The 17,726-nt window shown below is 39.4% G+C and overlaps 1 protein-coding gene across 5 annotated transcripts in view; it reads left to right on the top strand.

Annotated features, from left to right (window-relative positions):
• Positions 1-17,726, top strand: part of NSUN6 (NOP2/Sun RNA methyltransferase 6) — a 112,512-nt gene that overhangs the window by 16,483 nt on the left and 78,303 nt on the right. For 4 of the 5 annotated variants that reach the window (XM_050804661.1, XM_050804660.1, XM_050804662.1 and 1 more), the window contains 3 exons: positions 8,213-8,322; positions 9,886-10,039; positions 15,142-15,223. In XM_050804661.1, the coding sequence (XP_050660618.1) occupies positions 8,213-8,322; positions 9,886-10,039; positions 15,142-15,223 (346 nt within the window). Of the gene's footprint in view, positions 1-477; positions 753-8,212; positions 8,323-9,885; positions 10,040-15,141; positions 15,224-17,726 lie in introns of those variants that run through there. The other variant, XM_050804664.1, reaches the window with a different exon arrangement.

The following is a 17,726-nucleotide window of genomic DNA, read 5'->3' as shown; positions in this document are numbered from 1 at the left end:
ATGTATTACCTCTCTCTGCTTCTAAATCTTTATTCAGAGGTTTTATTGTTCTTTATTTTCTCAGCTGCTAGTTTACTTTGCCTTTGTTCTTTTATCCCTCTTTTTTTTTTTTTTTTTTTTTTTGAGACGGAGTCTCGCTCTGTCGCCCAGGCTGGAGTGCAGTGGCCGGATCTCAGCTCACTGCAAGCTCCGCCTCCCGGGTTCACGCCATTCTCCTGCTTCAGCCTCCCGAGTAGCTGGGATTACAGGCGCCTGCCACCTCGCCCGGCTAGTTTTTTGTATTTTTTTTTTAGTAGAGACGGAGTTTCACCGTGTTAGCCAGGATGGTCTCGATCTCCTGACCTCGTGATCCGCCCGTCTCGGCCTCCCAAAGTGCTGGAATTACAGGCTTGAGCCACCGCGCCCGGCCTTATCCCTTTTTTAAGGTTTTTCCTTTAATTGCTCTGAAAATACAGAGGTACTTGAAATAGTTTTCCTTTTGTTTGGTTTACATTTTTAAAATCTACCTTCTGCCTACTAAGGCTTTTTGTGTATGTGTGTGCCACCAATGAATGCAGAATGAATTCTTTCTGCTTATCATGATTGAATGGAAACAGTTACAACCTCGTTTGCAGTTTGCTCAATGATGATCCAGAATGGGGGAAACAGCATGCCTATGGGACTAATCGGATATGTTTTCTCAGAAGTACTGCAGATCTTCTCTGCTGGCTCATCTCTAGTGCTGGTGAGCAGAGCGGAGGCTGTCTGTGAAGGTACCTTTTTTTCTAGGGGGCGGGGAAGGCTTTCTTTTTTGTTTAATCTCTGCTTAGTTAACTTAAGTCAGGAGCAACAAAGTTGGTTGCTATTTCTTTTCTCTTTCTTGGGTTGCTTTTAGGCAGTTGATCCGGGTTTGCTAAAGAAAATAACAGATTGTCTGGTTATGCCATTTTTGACAATCCATTTCTTCTTTCAGACTTGTCTCCTCTGAACAGGACACTGACAAGACATTCCTAGATTCTGATTATTTTCCACCAAGCGTTATGGTCCTGCTCCTAAGTAATAAAAGTTTGATTAGGCCCCCAGGAGCCTCTCCTTTTCAGAGACTCTACACCCTGCTGAGAAACTAGGTTTGGCTCAAATTTCACTATCAGCCAATTATTTCTCATCATTGGGATTGTAGCTGTTTCTTAGTTTTATTGCAAATGGAATTTTCTCCTCAAGTTTTTATTCTTTTTCCCCTCTTTTCATTTCCATGGGATTTAGAAAAACGAGTTTTCTTCCTCTGATTTTTTAGTAGAACCTCAATATCACAGTTATTTAAAATATAAATGCATCAGTTAAAGTTTATATACAGTAAACAATTTTAAAAGTAATGTATCACTGAATTACTGGTTTCTTCAGTTTGCTTAAAATGAGATTTAAAATAAAGTTTTGGTTTCTTCAGTTTACTTAAAATGATATTTCATGTGCTGGTGAAATATATTTTAATTTCTGGAGGAAGATTTTTGTCTGGTAAATTAATTACTTTAGGAGATAACTAAATGCCAGACTTCTCTCGATACAGGAGCCTTTAAAACATCTCAACCAGCGTTTTCTAAAGTCTACACTTGGATCAGTAGAAGTTCTTAGGCCAAAAATCAATTTGTAATTTTAAGGAATTTCTGTATTCTCTCAATTAATGCTCCTTCCTTTTTGATAAAAGTCTCAAAATAGAATGCCAGAAAATTAATTTTCTTTTTTTCTGTCACAATTGAATACGTAATTCAGCAGCATAAATCTCTTGAAATCCAAATGAGACTGGATTCGTCTTATCTTTCAACCTTCTTGATTTCCATCCTTTTTCCCCCCACCCAGGAGGGAGTCTTGCTCTTGTTGCCCAGGCTAGAGTGCAATGGCATGATACCCCCTCACTGCAACCTCCACCTCCGTGTTCAAGCGATTATCCTGCCTTAGCCTCCTGAGTAGCTGGAATTACAGGTGCCTGCCACCACGCTGAGCTAATTTTTGTATTTTTGGTAGAGACAGAGTTTGACCATGTTGGCCAGGCTGGTCTTGAACTCCTGACCTCAGGTAATCTGCCTGCCTCGGCCTCCTAAAGTGCTGGGATTACAGGTGTGATCCACTGTGCCCCGCTGATTTCCATGTTTTGTAGTTGCCATGTAACGCATGTCAGTACTGTCTTAGATTGTTTCTCATGGTTCTGGAGGCTGGAAATCCAAGACAGGTGCCAGTATGCTTGGGTTCTGGTGAGGGCCCTCTTCTGGGATGCAGATAGCTGACTTCTCATTGTATTCTCACATGCCAGAAAGAAAGTGGGTAGCTGTTTGATCTCTTATAAAGGCACTGATCCCATTTATGAGCATTCTACCCTCATAACTAATTACCCCCCAAACACATCTCCAAATACCATCACATTGAATTCGGGTTTCAGCATGTGAATTTTGGGGACACAAACATTCCATCCATAACAAGCACTTTAAGATATATATATATATATGGTTATTGCAATAGAATATTGAAAAAATGCTGTTGCACAGAAACTACTGAGTAAGTAAAGGTGGCAGTCCTGCTGCACTGCAAGGAAGTATTTGGCATATGCAGCAATATCATGTGTTGTTTCAGTTTCATCCATCACCTTCCATTTGGTGTAGGGTTGTTAGTATGTGTAGGGTTGTGAATGTGTGCAGTTAAAATACCACATTAATAAAAATATATGCTTTTAGATTCCTTAACAGGACATTCCCATAATCTGTTTTTAATTCCTTAGCAACTTCATTTTTTAGCTATTCTAATACTTTTCTCTTAATCTAGGTGTATTTATAGTTGTTTTCTCTAACCTGTATTACTAAACTATTGGAACGTCATCTTTCTTTAATGTTGTTGATGCACTCTATTTGGAAACATTTCAATAAAAATCAAGCTTTTAGCATGTTTTATGGCCCTGCACCAACTTTCACATTTCCTCTTTTATTTTCCTCGTGAAAACTCCCTTTCAGCAAAGCTGACTTAAATATTGATACTTGCATGTGACATACTATGTTTTTATGTTGTCAGTCCTGGTGTCGGTGGATCCCCAAAACCACTCCTTGGTTCTGTGATTCTCTAAGAGGACTTAGGGAATTCAGCACATAATTGTAGTTACGGCTATGATTTGTTGCAGTGAAAGAATATGAAGCACAATCAGCAAAGGGAAAACGAAACACAAGCTTCCAGAGTGCTCTTCCAGTGGAGCCACACAGGACTCCCACAGGAAATCCTCCAGTGATGAGTTGTGACCACATAGACTCACTGCCAAGATTCCTATTCAGGGCTCATCATGTAGATTCCCACTGCCTGGTACATACCCAAATTCCAGATTTTCAGAAGGAAAGCTGGTATTTACCATAAATCATAGTTTGTTCAGTAATTCAGGCACAGTGAGCCACTCTTACCAATTAATAAGGAACCCTCCTGAAATCTCAGTTCCCAGAGGTCAGTCAAGGGCCAGCCTTATAAGCAGGCTTTTCAAAGATAACAGATCAGGCCTACTCTGTTAACTCTTTTTCTCCACAGTTCTCTGTTCCGGAATTCATCTTTTCCCCTCCCTGTTATTTTCATAAAATCTAACACCACAGATTTCACTTTCACAAAACATGTTTTTGAATTTGTGCTATATGTGAGATGTGTTGGTGTTACAAAGATGAATGAGACATAGTTCTGTAGTCTTAAGTCTGGAGACTTTGGTACAAGTCAAAGTGTTATGATAGCCACAGTGGAAGTGTAAATTAAATGCCATTGGAGCATAGAATAGGAAGGACTGAGTACAAAGAAACTGTTAAATATTTTCTGCAAGCAGGTATTATTTCATCTAATCCTTGAAGGTGAGGAGAAATTAGGCTGAAGGGCTGTTAAGGTGGACAAGGTTGTGCTAGGCAGAGAGAAGGCATGAGGAAAGACATGAATGCATGAAAATATGGTGGCTCCTGATAAAAGTGATCAGGTTTGGCTGTTCGTTTTCAGAGTTGGGGGATGGGTGAAAGATGAAACTGAAGAAGTTGGGAGAGGCAGGTATGAAGTATGCATAATTTTTTTTTACTAAGGAATTTTTTTTTTCATAGACTTTAGAAGCTACAGAATTTTTATTTTCGGGCGCAGTGGCTCATGCCTGTAATCCCAGCACTTTGGGAGGCTGAGGCGGGTGGATAACGAGGTCAGGAGGTCGAGACCATCCTGGCTAACATGGTGAAACCCCTCTCTACTAAAAACACAAAAAATTAGCCAGGTGTGGTGGCGGGTGCCTGTAATCCCTGCTACCCAGGAGGCTGAGGCAGGAGAATGGTGTGAACCCGGGAGGCAGAGTTTGCAGTGAGCTGAGATGACGCCACTGCACTCTAGCCTGGGCGACAGCGCAAAACTGTCTCAAAAAAAAAAAAAAAGATTTTTATTAGTAATGACTAGATGTGTATTTGTGTATTTTAGAAATATAATAGTGGTCGTAGTCTTCCAAACTGCTTAGAGATCATGACCCATTAGTAACTTGTGAAATCAATTTAATGTTTTCAATGAATATTTTAAAAAATAAATGGGATGTTTTATAATATATTGCATTGCACGTAGTAAAAATATTTAATGAAATGTGAGTGATACCACACACATACAGACATGTATGTGTAGCTTCTTATATCAAGTTCTCAAATGATGTAAGAACTTGAAATAAGTTCTTTTATCAGGCGTGTTTCTTATATCAACTTACAGTCAAAAGTTTCAGAAACTTTTTCGAAAGATGAATTGCAAACCTGGAGAAAAGTTGGGAAGGTATTTCAGAGTCTTTTAGCTTCAGTCATATGTATGGTGAATTAGATAACATGAAAATGTTTTCGCTACATACACCTAGGAGTGCTAAGTGAAAAAGAACATAGTAGGCCACAAAATGATGTAGTTGAGTGATTAAAAATGTAGTTGATATATTAGAGGTTAGAAATGCAGAATAATTGAAAAGAGAACAGCAAGCATGTGAGCTAATATTGGGGGGTTGGAAGTATGGGAAAGGAGGTGGTCTGTCTTCTAAATTTAGGCTCTTTGGTTTTAAACAACAGAGTGTTAATAGTAAGGATGAGAAATACCCAGTAGTCAGTACAAGGCAGTAATGAAAAGTAGGTCTTTCTTGCCTTAGGATATAGGTTGGAGAAAAACGTGTTACTGAGAATACACAGCCGTAAGTTCCCTCCCTCATAAAGGTCTGGAATGCAAATTGCTGCAACCTAAATTGTCTTGGAACTTGCAAACTGGGAAATTAACTATTTGATCCCAAGCCAATTCCTGGGTGCTTGGCAAAAACGAAGTAACATCACTCTGGAGCAGCACTCATTCAATCTAAGCCAAACACTTCGCATTGTTAAAAGCTACACTAGGAATCAAACCACGGTGAGAATCAGCATATATAATAGGCTGCAGGATTAGATTTCCCTCAGAGCTTTTAACAAATAGACCTCTCTGGCAGGGACTATAAAAATAGTTTTCTTCCAAGATCACATGAGATCGGGCATTTTCAGAGTGGTACGGCCGTAGACAAAACAGTTTTCTTAAAATGATTAAAAATGAAAGAATAAAACATAAAAGACCCTAAGGATAAAAAGGTAGAATTGAAAACAAATTTCTGGAAATAAAAATATCATCATTAAAATTAAAAACTCATACAATGAATTAAACAGTAGATTAGACCCAACTGATTAGAGAATTTTTGAATTAGGAGATGACCCTTAGGAAATTATCTAGAATGCAGCAGAGAGAAATTAAAAATATGAAAGTGAAATTGAGTCATGAAAAGAGCACTTTATATTTCCTTTTTTTTTTTTTTTTGAGATGGAGTTTTGTTCCTGTTGCCCAGGCTGGAGTGCAGTGGCACCATCTTGGCTCACTGCAACCTGCGCCTCCTGAGTTCAAGTGATTCTCCTGCCTCAGCCTCCCAAGTAGCTGGGATTACAGGCAGGCACCACCATGCCTGGCTAATTTTGTATTTTTAGTAGAAACGGTTTCTCTATGTTGGTCAGGCTGGTCTAGAACTCCCAACCTCAGGTGATCCACCAGCCTCTGCCTCCAAAAGTGCTGGGATTACAGGCATGAGCCACTACACTACACCTGACCAGCACTTTGTATTTTTAATGAGTCCCAGGTATAGAGAATAGGAATAATGGGGGAAAGACAATAATCACAAATGTAATGACTTTGAATTTCTATCGTTGATGATAAATTTAATAAATGTGAGCTTGAAGCCAAAAGTAAAAGTAGGTTCATATCTACATACTTCAGAGTGAAACTGCAGAACACCAAAGACATAGAGAAAACCTGAAACCAATAGTAAAAGGCAGGAAGCTATTTCAGTAATCACAAAGAGATATGTGTCTAACATCAGGAGATAGGCCCACAAGACCTATCAGAACTAGAAGATAGCATGATTCCTAAATCAATCAATGTCAAGGCTTAGGAGGGCTTTAAGATGATGCTGAGTGTCTTAGTTTATTTTGTGCTGCTGTAACAATACCTGAGACTGGATAATTTATAAAGAACAGACATTTATTTTTTATAGTGTTGGAGGATGGGAAGTCCAAGATCAAGGCAGTTGCATCTGGTGAGGGCTTTCTTGCTGCATCCGTACATGGTAGAGGGCACAAGGGCAAGAGAGAGCAAACTCACTGTTGCAAGCCCTTTTTATTATAGCGTTAATTCATTCATGAGGGCAGAGTCCTCATGACCTAAACTGTTCCCAGTAGGCCTCACATTCCAACACTGTTGCACTAGGGATTAAGTTTCCAGCACATGAATACTGGGGGACACATCCAGACCGTAACACTGAGGCATCTAGTTTGGTTATCTGGGCAGATAATGATGCCTCATTCAAGATTGGAAACAGGATGAAAAGATTTGGGATCCTGCCAAGGAGTGGAAGAATGGATGAGGGAAAACTAACATTGTTTAGGACTTGCTGAGTTTGAAGTAACTGTGAGACATCTCTATATAGCTGTCCATAGGTAATTAGAAATATCAACTAAGAGTCTAGGCCGGGCATGGTAGCTTATGCTTATAATCCCAGCACTTTGGGAGGCTGAGGCTGGTGGATAACCTGAGGTCAAAAGTTCGAGACCAGCCTGGCCAACATGGTGAAACCCCGTCTCTACTAAAAATACAAGTTAGCCAGGTGTGGTGGCGGGCACCTGTAATCCCAGTTACTCAGGAGGTTGAGGCATGAGAATTGCTTGAACCCAGATGGCAGAAGTTACAGCAAGCCAGTATTGTGCCACTGCACTCCAGCCTGGGTGACAGAGCAAGACTTGGCTTCAAAAAAAAAAAAAAAATCTAGAAAGACTAAACATTAGAATTTGTGGATTGTTTTGTGAGTGATTACTGAAATCATGAGATTGCCAAGGGATAGAATGCAAGGTGAGCACAGATGGTCGCATGTTTTGGAAGCTGGCGGGGAGGGCCTCTAAGAAGTAGGCAGAGAATGAGCAATGAGAATGTTTGGGAGGGACCAGGAAGGAGTAGGTATAAAGCTGAAAAATTAGTAAGATTTGATGATTTGGCGATTGTGGAATAGAAGACGGGATGCACTTAATTCCCCTAGCAATGAGTTGTGACAGCCATCCAAGGAAGCTTATTAGAGACTCAGTGTTAAGGGTTTTTATTTAGGGCTGATCACATTCGGTCCCTGATCTTTGGAACCCTGAGTGTTAGAAGTAATACAGATTTTAGTGGTCTAAAAAATGAATAGAATGTGAGAAATTGGAAAAGACTCAAAAAGGTGGGGCAGCAAAGGAAGGAAAAAATGCTTATCTTCTTTTCCTGTCTTGTTGAAATTATTCATAATTTACTGTGCAACAATTTACCACTTTAGAAATGTTTTTGTAATTCCTTGTGTATTTTTCTATTTTAGTCTTTGAAGACAGAGAAAGTCTATTTTTCTTCTAATGCTATGAGAAACAGTAATGCTTGTTAAATGATTAAGCAATTTCTGGTGCCACTGTATTGCCTTCCACCAGATGGACCTCTTGATTTTTCCTTCCTCTCAAGTGCCCATCTCTGTGTTGCTGTTTTTTTCCTGTTTCCTCATTATGTATGCCTCTTTTTTCAGCTTTTTCGTATGTATTCAGGACAATTAAGACTAAAGAGGCTATTCGCGTTCAGACAGAACATGGGAAAAATTGGTAGGCATTGGAGGTATGTTTACTATTAAACTTCTTGTGTCTTACATTTCTAGGAAGAATATTAAAAAGCAGCAGTGTGAAGCCATTGTTGGAGCCCAGTGTGGCAATGCAGTTTTAAGAGGAGCCCATGTCTATGCCCCAGGAATTGTGTCAGCATCAAAGTGTAAGTATCATGTTTAGATTTGTCTTTAAGGTTCTCTAAAATTTATGTGCATTTTCAAATGGAAAATTTATTGATTTGTCACTAAGATGTATTCCAAATTTACCTTGGTCGGATATTTTTCCAGCTTTGCATTTAGGGTTTTATCCGATGAGGACTAACTAGTCATCATATAAGGTTTTCTGACAGTTTTTTTTTTCCTTCCAAATAAGGATATATTTGATGACGGTTGTTTTAGTGGATCATTACTGATGAATAGAGAGTACGTCAGTGAACTTCTGTTTTGTTTTCTTGACTGCATTGTCTTGAAACCTCAGAAAGTTGTCGTATCATTAGTGAGAGAACATCCAGAACGTGGAATCTGAACATTGGGATGAAACTTAGTATTCTTAATGTATTCACACAGTTGGCGACATAGCTGTATTGCATATGCTTAGTAAGCTAGTCACTGTGGTTCAGTGGTACCTTATTGGACTTGAAATCAAGAAACATTTGCTTTGATCTGTAGAAAAGATATTCAGTATCTGGGCCTCAGTTATGGTGTCCTTGAAATGAATGATTTGATCTGTATCAGAATTGGGCCAACTACTGCCTGCTGGCCAAATCTGGCCTATGTCTGTTTGTGTGTGGCCCATAAGCTAAGAATGGTTTTTTCATTTTTAAAATGCTGTGAAAAGATACATATATAAAGAAGAATATGCCGCAGAGACCTTATGTGGCTATAAAGCCTAAAATATTTATTTGCCCTTTGTAGGAAAAGTGTATTGACATCTGATCTACATTATTTTAACAGTTTTCTTAGCTCTAGCTAATAGGCTGTTCACTACTGTTGTCAGGTAATAGGCCAAATAAATTTATGATAGATTAGCTTTAAAAATGTTTTTTGGAAGTGGAATATAATTTCCCATCATAAATACCACTGGGAGTTGTTATAGAAAATATTGAAATGCCTACAAAAACTGGATTTAATCAGCCATGTAAAGCAACTCTGTACACTGTATACTGTAAAAGGTATTCTAAGTGTATACACACACATATATATGTGTGCATGTGTATGTGCATATATATATGAATGGCTTTATATGTTTATCATTAAAGTCTCTGCCTTAATTGTGCTGTCACAGCAAAATAGCAAAGAAATACAAACAGGGTTATGAGAAGATTTCTTTGAAGGATTTTAGGGTACATATTTGACGAATCCTTTTGAAGGAAACTTAGAACTTCGAGGTTTGAGCTGAGATGTCAAGATTTATAAGAACTCTTTTAAGACGTGGGGGAAATAATTTGGATCAGCTACAGATTTCCAGTTGAGGGCAGGATGTTTTGAAGCTGTTCTATTTCTTTGTTTTCACTGAAAAAGATTCTTCAGTGAGTTTTATTGTTAGGGAATATTTTAAAGTAAACGTCAGATTTTCTATTAAAGATTATATTGAGATAATGAGCCAGTTTGAACTGCTTCATGCCCACTATTGATGCCTCTAGAGATCGCCAGTGTAGCTCAAAGAATGTTCACGATTCTTCTGCCAAAGTATAATTCAATGTAATCTGATTTTCTTCCTTCTCTAGTTATGAAAGCTGGAGATGTTATTTCTGTATACTCTGATATTAAAGGAAAATGTAAGAAAGGAGCCAGAGAATTTGATGGAACAAAAGTATTTCTTGGAAATGGGATTTCTGAACTAAGCCGCAAGGAAATCTTCAATGGATTACCTGAACTGAAGTATGTCATCAGGTGTTTTGGGGAAATCAGCATCCTTTTTGTGGGTCAATGAAAATTACAAATAATGTAAAATGTATCTAGTTGCGTTATATGAGGTTTTTTTTTGCTATAAATCCAACTGGAAAAAAATTGTTTTACCCATATATCCATGATTTTTGTTCAAAAAGGGTAACTGATCAAATTAAAGAGCCTCATTAGGCAACCAGTTACATTTTAATTGTCAAATCATTTTACTTGTCCTTCTGAATTTTATTGTTTTTGAAATATTTTCATCTTTAAAAAACAATGCTCATTTTGATGAAGAATGAATTCAATGATCGATCTAGATCATTTTTTTTTTTTTTCTGAGACGGAGTCTTGCTCTGTCATCTAGGCTGGAGTGCAATGGCATGATCTCAGCACACTGCAAGCTCTGCCTCCCAGGTTCACACCATTCTTCTGCCTCAGCCTCCTGAGTAGCTGGGACTACAGGTGCCTGCCACCACGCCCGGCTAATTTTTTGTGTTTGTACTAGAGACGGGGTTTCACCGTGTTAGCCAGGATAGTCTCGATCTCCTGACCTCGTGATCTGCTCGCCTCGACCTCCCAAAGTGCTGAGATTACAGGCGTGAGGCACTGCGCTCATCCTATCCAGATCATTTTTAACATTCTTATTTGTCAAGAAAAAGTTTGATTTTAATATAAATTAAACATATTTTTTAATTAAAAATAAATTTTACCAGAAACCTAGCACTCACATGAATATTTGTGGTGAAAAATGAATGTTTAGGCTTGTTCAAACTAAATTAAAATACAGTCTGTTGTAAATCATTTCTGATTGCTAGTGGCCCTAAATAAATTGGTGGAAAGTCCAGGCTCTTATTTTACTTAGTTTTTTCAGGCTGTTTTGAGTTCAGTGGACAGCTCCATTACTCCAAAGTTCATGGCTGACATAGACATGCTAAAAACTGTGAATTTCTCTATTTACAATTGGACAGTATCCCTGATTGGTAGAACAGTTGTTCATGTTGTAACAGTTTGGGTTTGTAGTTGAAATTCATTCGTTCTTCTGAAGTTGACTGTTGGATTCCCTAGATCTAGGTAGCAGCACTTTCCGAATGACCAAGAACAAAGATTTTATTCTCCTTAGAAGGCTTCATGAATATAAAGATTATGCATATATCTGCTATGTTTATCTTTGGACCTGTAATAGGTAATTGATATTTTGACTGCCTCCATTATTAATTGTTAATGGTATACTCTTCATTCTCTTAGGTTATTTGATGTGGTTCCAGTTATTGTGTTGAATAATGTTTTCTGAACAATGTTGTGAATAATTTTTTGTTATTGGAAGTTAGGAGGCAAACAACTTTCAGCCAACTTTTGGCCGAGCGCGGTGGCTCACTTCTGTAATTCCTGCACTTTGAGAGGCCAAGGTAGGCGGATCACTTGAGGTCAGGAGTTCAAGACCAGCCTGGCCAACACAGTGAAACCCCCATCTCTACTAAAAATACAAAAATAAGCTAGGTGGGGTGGTAGGTGCCTGTAATCTCAGCTACTCAGGAGGCTGAGGCAGGAGAATTGCTTGAACCCAGGAGGTTGCAGTGAGCCCGAGACTGTACCACTGCACTCCAGTCTGGGTGACACAGTGAGACTTCAGAATGTCAAAAAAGAAAAAAAAAATCGATGTTTAAACTCAATGTATTCAGTTACACTTTTGCAAGTTTTGTCTCTTCCTGTGTGAGAAGCAGGCTGCTATGACAGAAATGCTACATGTACACCCTGTTTCTTATTTATGTTCCTTAAAAATTTTTAAACCAACACAACTAATGGTACAATTGTTTTTCAGTTAGTGAATTTGAGCCTTTTGCTTTCTTGAATTCCAGGTGGGTTGAATCATTCATAGATTCATGAAGGCAGGTTAATTTACTAACAGATTGCATTAATATATGCAATCTTATACTTTGCATTATAATATGGAGATATGTGGCTACAGAAATTTTTTTTTTTTTTTTTTTTTTGAGACGGAGTCTCGCTCTGTCGCCCAGGCTGGAGTGCAGTGGCCGGATCTCGGCTCACTGCAAGCTCCGCCTCCCGGGTTCATGCCATTCTCCTGCCTCAGCCTCCTGGGTAGCTGGGACTACAGGCGCCCGCCACCTCGCCCGGCTAGTTTTTTGTATTTTTTAGTAGAGACGGGGTTTCACCGTGTTAGCCAGGCTGGTCTTGATCTCCTGACCTCGTGATCCGCCCGTCTCGGCCTCCCAAAGTGCTGGGATTACAGGCTTGAGCCACCGCACCCGGCCTACAGAAATATTTTTTAAAGAAACATGCAATCTCATACCTGAATAATAATTGGCTTAAATTATTCTTTATTATGTTATTTTGAGTTCAGTAATTTATAGCACTCACTTGTTCTGGTAGGCATGTTCAGAAGGAGATAGTCAAAGAGCACCAGAACCTAAAGTGGCAGTTAGGAACTGAGTAGGATGACAGGTGTGAACATTTTCAAGTTTCAGTATTTTTTTAGAGGACTGGAGTCCTGCAAGTCAGAAAGTCATTTAAATTCTGGAGTGATCAGACTCTGGAATTCAAGATATTCAATAATAGCTGTAGATTCTGGGTGTTGATCCAGGTAAGAGTACCAGGTGTCACAACAAAGGACTGACTTGCTTTGGTTTTTCTTTTAGAGACAGGGTCTTGCTCTGTCACTAAGTCTGGAGTGGTGCGATCAAAGCTCACTGTGACGTTGAATTCCTGAGCTCAAGTGATAATCCTACTTCAGCCTCTGAGTAGCTAGTTCTATAGGCACATGACACCATGATCCGCTGATATTTTATTTTTATTTTTTCATACATATGGGGGTCTTGCTATGTTACCCAGTCTGGTCTTGAACTTCTGGTCTCAAGCAGTCCTCCCACCTTGGCCTCCCAAAGTGCTAGGATTATAGGGAGGAGATGCCACACCCAGCCAGGACTGGTTATCAAATGTGAGTCAGTGACATTTCAGAAGCTTCGTTTGTATATTTTCTGCTCAGGGGCAGGGACTATTTGCCTTGGAAGTGAATACAGTGGTTTAATTTGTTCCTGACTTGAGCAGTGACTGAGTTTTAACCTCTGATTAAAAGTGCACATTCATGGATTTCAAGTGGTAAACAAATGAGTAAGGTGGTAAAGGGGTGGGAAGAGGAGGAAAAGGAGTCAGCATTTATTATATGCTAAAGGCTGTTAGAGCTGAGGGAGCCAGGCATAGTGGCTCATGCCCATTATCCCATGAGCTCCGGAAGCTGTGGCAGGAGGATTGCTTGAGGCTAGGAGTTTGATGCCAGTCTGGGCAACATAGTAAGACTCTGTACACACAGACACACACACACACACAACATAGTGAGACTTTGTCCACACACATGCACGCAAACACACACACTTACCTGGCGTGGTGGTGTGTGCCTGTAGTCCCAGCTACTGGGGAGGCTAAGGTAGGAGGATCACTTGAACCCAGTAGTTAGAGGCTGCAGTGAGCTATGATTGTGCCACTGCGCTCCAGCCTGGGTGTGAGAGAGTGAGACCCTGTGTCTAAAAATAAATAAACAAACAACAAAACCAAGGGGAGTTTATAATCATACACTGCAGTAATAGTCCACAGATATCTACTGACGTTATTTTACTGTAAAGACCAACATAAACTTATCCTGCCAACATTAGAGTACACACCATCAGTGTAGATGCATCTCTGCCAAGATCAACTCATAAGCTGTTCTATAAGCTAGCTATGAACTTGTCTACTATACTGCTTCTAAGACTTATCTTTGCTCATCCTAATGGGTCTCTCCTTTGATTGTACCCTTAAACCAGGTTTAAGTCATGATTTTTAAAAAGCATTTTATAAAAACTGTATTTATTTGGGTGCTCTGCCGCCCAGGCTGCAGTGCAGTGGCAGAATCATAACAAACTGCAGCCTCCAACTCCTGGGCTCAAGGGATCCCTCCGCTTCAGTCTCCCAAGTACCGGGACTACAGGTACACTCCACCATGCCTTGGCCATTTTTTAAATTTTGTGTAGAGATGTTGCCCAGGCTGGTGTCAAACTTCTGACCTCAAGTGATCCTCTTGTGCCAGTCTCTCAAAGTGCTGGGATTACAGGCATGAGCCACTGTGTCGGCCTAAATCCTGATTTTTATACTTAGACTGTACTTTTTTCTGTGCTGTCCTAATCCCCGGAACACTCTTTGAATTTCTCCTTTTGCTTGCTCTCTCTGGTTTGGCCTGACACACAAGGCCAGGCTTGGCTTTGTCTGACAGGATTTGGGTGTTCTTTCTCTGCTTCAGTAGCCTCTGACAACATCTCTGAGATTGTGATGTTTGTCTTGATGAGTCACTCTCCACCAGGCCATCCTGAGTCCTGGCCCTTCCTGTTCTGATCAGTTCCACTGCCACTCCTAAAATGGGCCAAAGTGGAAGAGGTTATCCTTGGGATTGTGTCAGTACTGGGCAATTATTCTATAAAGAGCTGACAGGAAGTAGTAAAGAATGAGGTAGTGTTTGCTTTTTAGTCTGTTCAAGTCTCTGTAGACATTTGTGCTTAAATGAAAAATTTATGTAACTTTTTCCTTTTAAGTTCTGATGGCTTCCTATTCTGCGGGTAAAAATTCAAAAACAATTAACAGGACTACTTTATGTATTTTGTTGTTGAATAAAAGAGTTCTTTTTTTTATTTTTTTATTTTTTGAGACAGAGTTTCACTCTTGTCGCCCAGGCTGGAGTGCAATGGTGCGATCTTGGCTCCCTGCAACCTTTGCCTCCCAGATTCAAGTGATTCTCCTGTCTCAGCCTCCCAAGTAGCTGGGACTACAGGCACCCACCACCACGCTCGGCTAATTTTTTGTAGTTTTAGTAGAAACAAGGTTTGTCCATGTTGGTCGGGCTGGTCTTGAACTCCTGACCTCAAGTGATCCTCCCGCCTGTGCCTTCCAAAGTACTGGGATTACAGGCTTGAGCCACCGCACCCAGCCAAAAGAGTTCTTTAGAAGAGCATCTTATGTTTGACAGGCTATTTGAGAATGTTTCTGGAAACATAGTTTGTATAGACCCTGGAATTTATACGACTAATGTTAGATTTCCTATTTTTCAGAGGCATGGGCATAAGAATGACAGAACCAGTATATCTCAGCCCTTCGTTTGACAATGTACTGCCCCGTTACTTATTTTTACAAGTAAGTATGTATAAAAGTAAAATATTCAGTGACATTGAAACATACATCAGTGAATTATTTGAAATCTGGGATTTTTTAAAATTTAAGATTTTTTTTGGAGTCTGCTTATATACACTGATCTACCTTTGGTTAAGCAGTAAGAAAAAACTTTACAAGCATTCTTCTTTCTTTAGTTTTTCTCTGTTGATTTTTAAACTATTTTTTCTATCTTTCTTTGCCCAAAGGTGATTTAATAACTGATTAAATATACCGCTTTCCATCTCAAAATATTAATCCCTGAATATTGCATGCATTTTATATACATGTGTAGTGTTCCATTAGTAAATCATTTGATTTGTTATAGTCTGTTAGATGGGTAGTGTTATAACTCACAATATAAGAGGAAGATAACTGAAGACCAGATCTGTTAGGGCTCTTGTCCTATGTCACACTACTGGTAACTGGTGGTATCTGAATTCAAACCTTAAGTCCAAATGTTGTGTGCTGCCCCACCTTCTCTGTCCAGTAATTATTATTATTATTATTTTGAGACAGGCTCTCTGTTTTCTACGCTGGAGTACAGTGGTACAGTCATAGCTCACTGTAAGCTCGAACTCCTGGGCTCAAGCAATCTTCCTGCCTTAGCCTCGCAAATAGTTGGGACCACAGGTGTGCACTACTATGCCCCACTGATTTGTTTGATGTTTTTGTAGAGATGGGGTCTCACTTTGTGGCCCAGACTGGTTTCAAACTCCTGGCCTCAAGTGATCCTCCTGCCTTGGCCTCCCAAAGTGTTGGAATTGTAGGCGTGAGCCACCATACCTGGCCTTTGCCCAGTATTTAGCCAACAGACATTTTATGAATTCAGAGATTATTTCTGGTGTGAACAAATGGAAAAACAGATGTTTATTATCTAATTGCACATTGGTGATGTTCTAACACATTAGAATATGTAATCTAACATATAATTGTTTATGAATCATTTTGGGGATTTTTGTTTGCTAATTTTAGTTTCAGTGTTTTTTTCGTGGTTGTTTATTATATAATTTATTTGAAACACTTGTTTTCATTTGGCAACGTAGCCCTGAGTCATTGCTAGTGGTACCTGCACTCCTTCAAGTTAGTAATGTTTAATGCAATGTTAGTTTTCTGTGTGGTTTGACAGTACCTGCTCATCTCATAGTTTAAAGTGTGTGTGGGTTTTGTTTTTTTGTTTTTGTCGTGTTTTTTTTTTTTTTTTTTTTTTGAGACAGAATCTTAATCTGTCACCCAGGTTGGAGTGCAGTGGCATGATCCTGGCTCACTGCAGCCTCAACCTCCCAGGCTCAGGTGATCCTCCCACCTCAGCCTCCTGGGTAGCTGGAACTACAGCATGCACCACCACAGCCAGCTAATTTTTTGTATTTTTAGTAGAAATGGGGTTTTGCCATATTGTCCAGGCTGGTCTTGAATTCCTGGGCTCAAGTGGTCATCTCGATTTGGCCTTCCAAAGTTCTGGGATTACAGGCATTAGCCACCGTGCCTGGTCATTATTTAGTTTTGAGTTTATAAAAAGAAATCTAGTATAGTGCAAATTTTCTTTTTACATTTTTTGCTATCTGTAGCAGCATTCTTTCTTCTTAAAATCAGTTTAATGATGACTTTATGAAATATTGTGAGTCATTTTGTGATTCATACTGTCCAGACTACCATAGAGCCATATTCTTTGTCACCTAATAGCAAGGGACATAAGAATTTCCTGCCAGAATAAAACTTTTGTGTCTGAGGGCAGAGTTTAACTTTTTGTCATTTCTCTAGTGAAAGCTGTTTTATTTTATGTAGTCTATTTTGATGGGCAGTTCCTGATGGCCAGTGAAACTTATAAGGGATACTAATGGTAATCGCAGCTAACACTGACTGAGTGCTTATTATTGTGGTCCATGTACTGAGCTGAGTGTTTTACATATATTTTTTCATTTACTTCTTACAAACCATCAGTTTCATAGAGAAGGAAATAGAGGCTTAGAAAATTAAAGTGCGTGGTAGGCATTAGTAGTTTTTGGGCGATTAGAGGAGTGGTTTGCTGTATGCTGCATAGGTAAAAATTTGCAGAGTCAAAATTTGAATCCAGGTCTTTCTGATTTCAAGCCTGTATTTTTGGCCCCATGCCAGTGCTCCAGAAGTAACCCATGGAAGATCTGCATCTGAATCACCTGCAGGGCCTTTTGAAAATGCAGTTCTTGGGTCCTAAGTTAGATTTACTGAGATCCAAGTTCAGGGGGTGAGGACTTTAAACAGTTCACATATTACATTAAATTTCTCAAGTGCTTCTTTGACAATTTCCCAAAAACTCTGTGGTCAGTGTTGAGTTAGTATTAGTTGATCTTTTTATGTTATATCTTCCTTTTCAAACTGGTTCAGGACTACCAGATTCTTAACTGGGTCTTATTCATAAAATCTAAATAGCTTAATTCAGTGCAGACCAGAACCAGGTGATAGTCGTTTCTCTAAGGAAAATTCTGAAAGAACGTGCAGAACAGTACGT

The sequence above is a fragment of the Macaca thibetana genome, chromosome 9 (genome assembly GCF_024542745.1).
Source record: "Macaca thibetana thibetana isolate TM-01 chromosome 9, ASM2454274v1, whole genome shotgun sequence".
Lineage (NCBI taxonomy): Eukaryota > Metazoa > Chordata > Mammalia > Primates > Cercopithecidae > Macaca > Macaca thibetana.
This window is presented reverse-complemented; position numbering and strand designations above follow the sequence as displayed.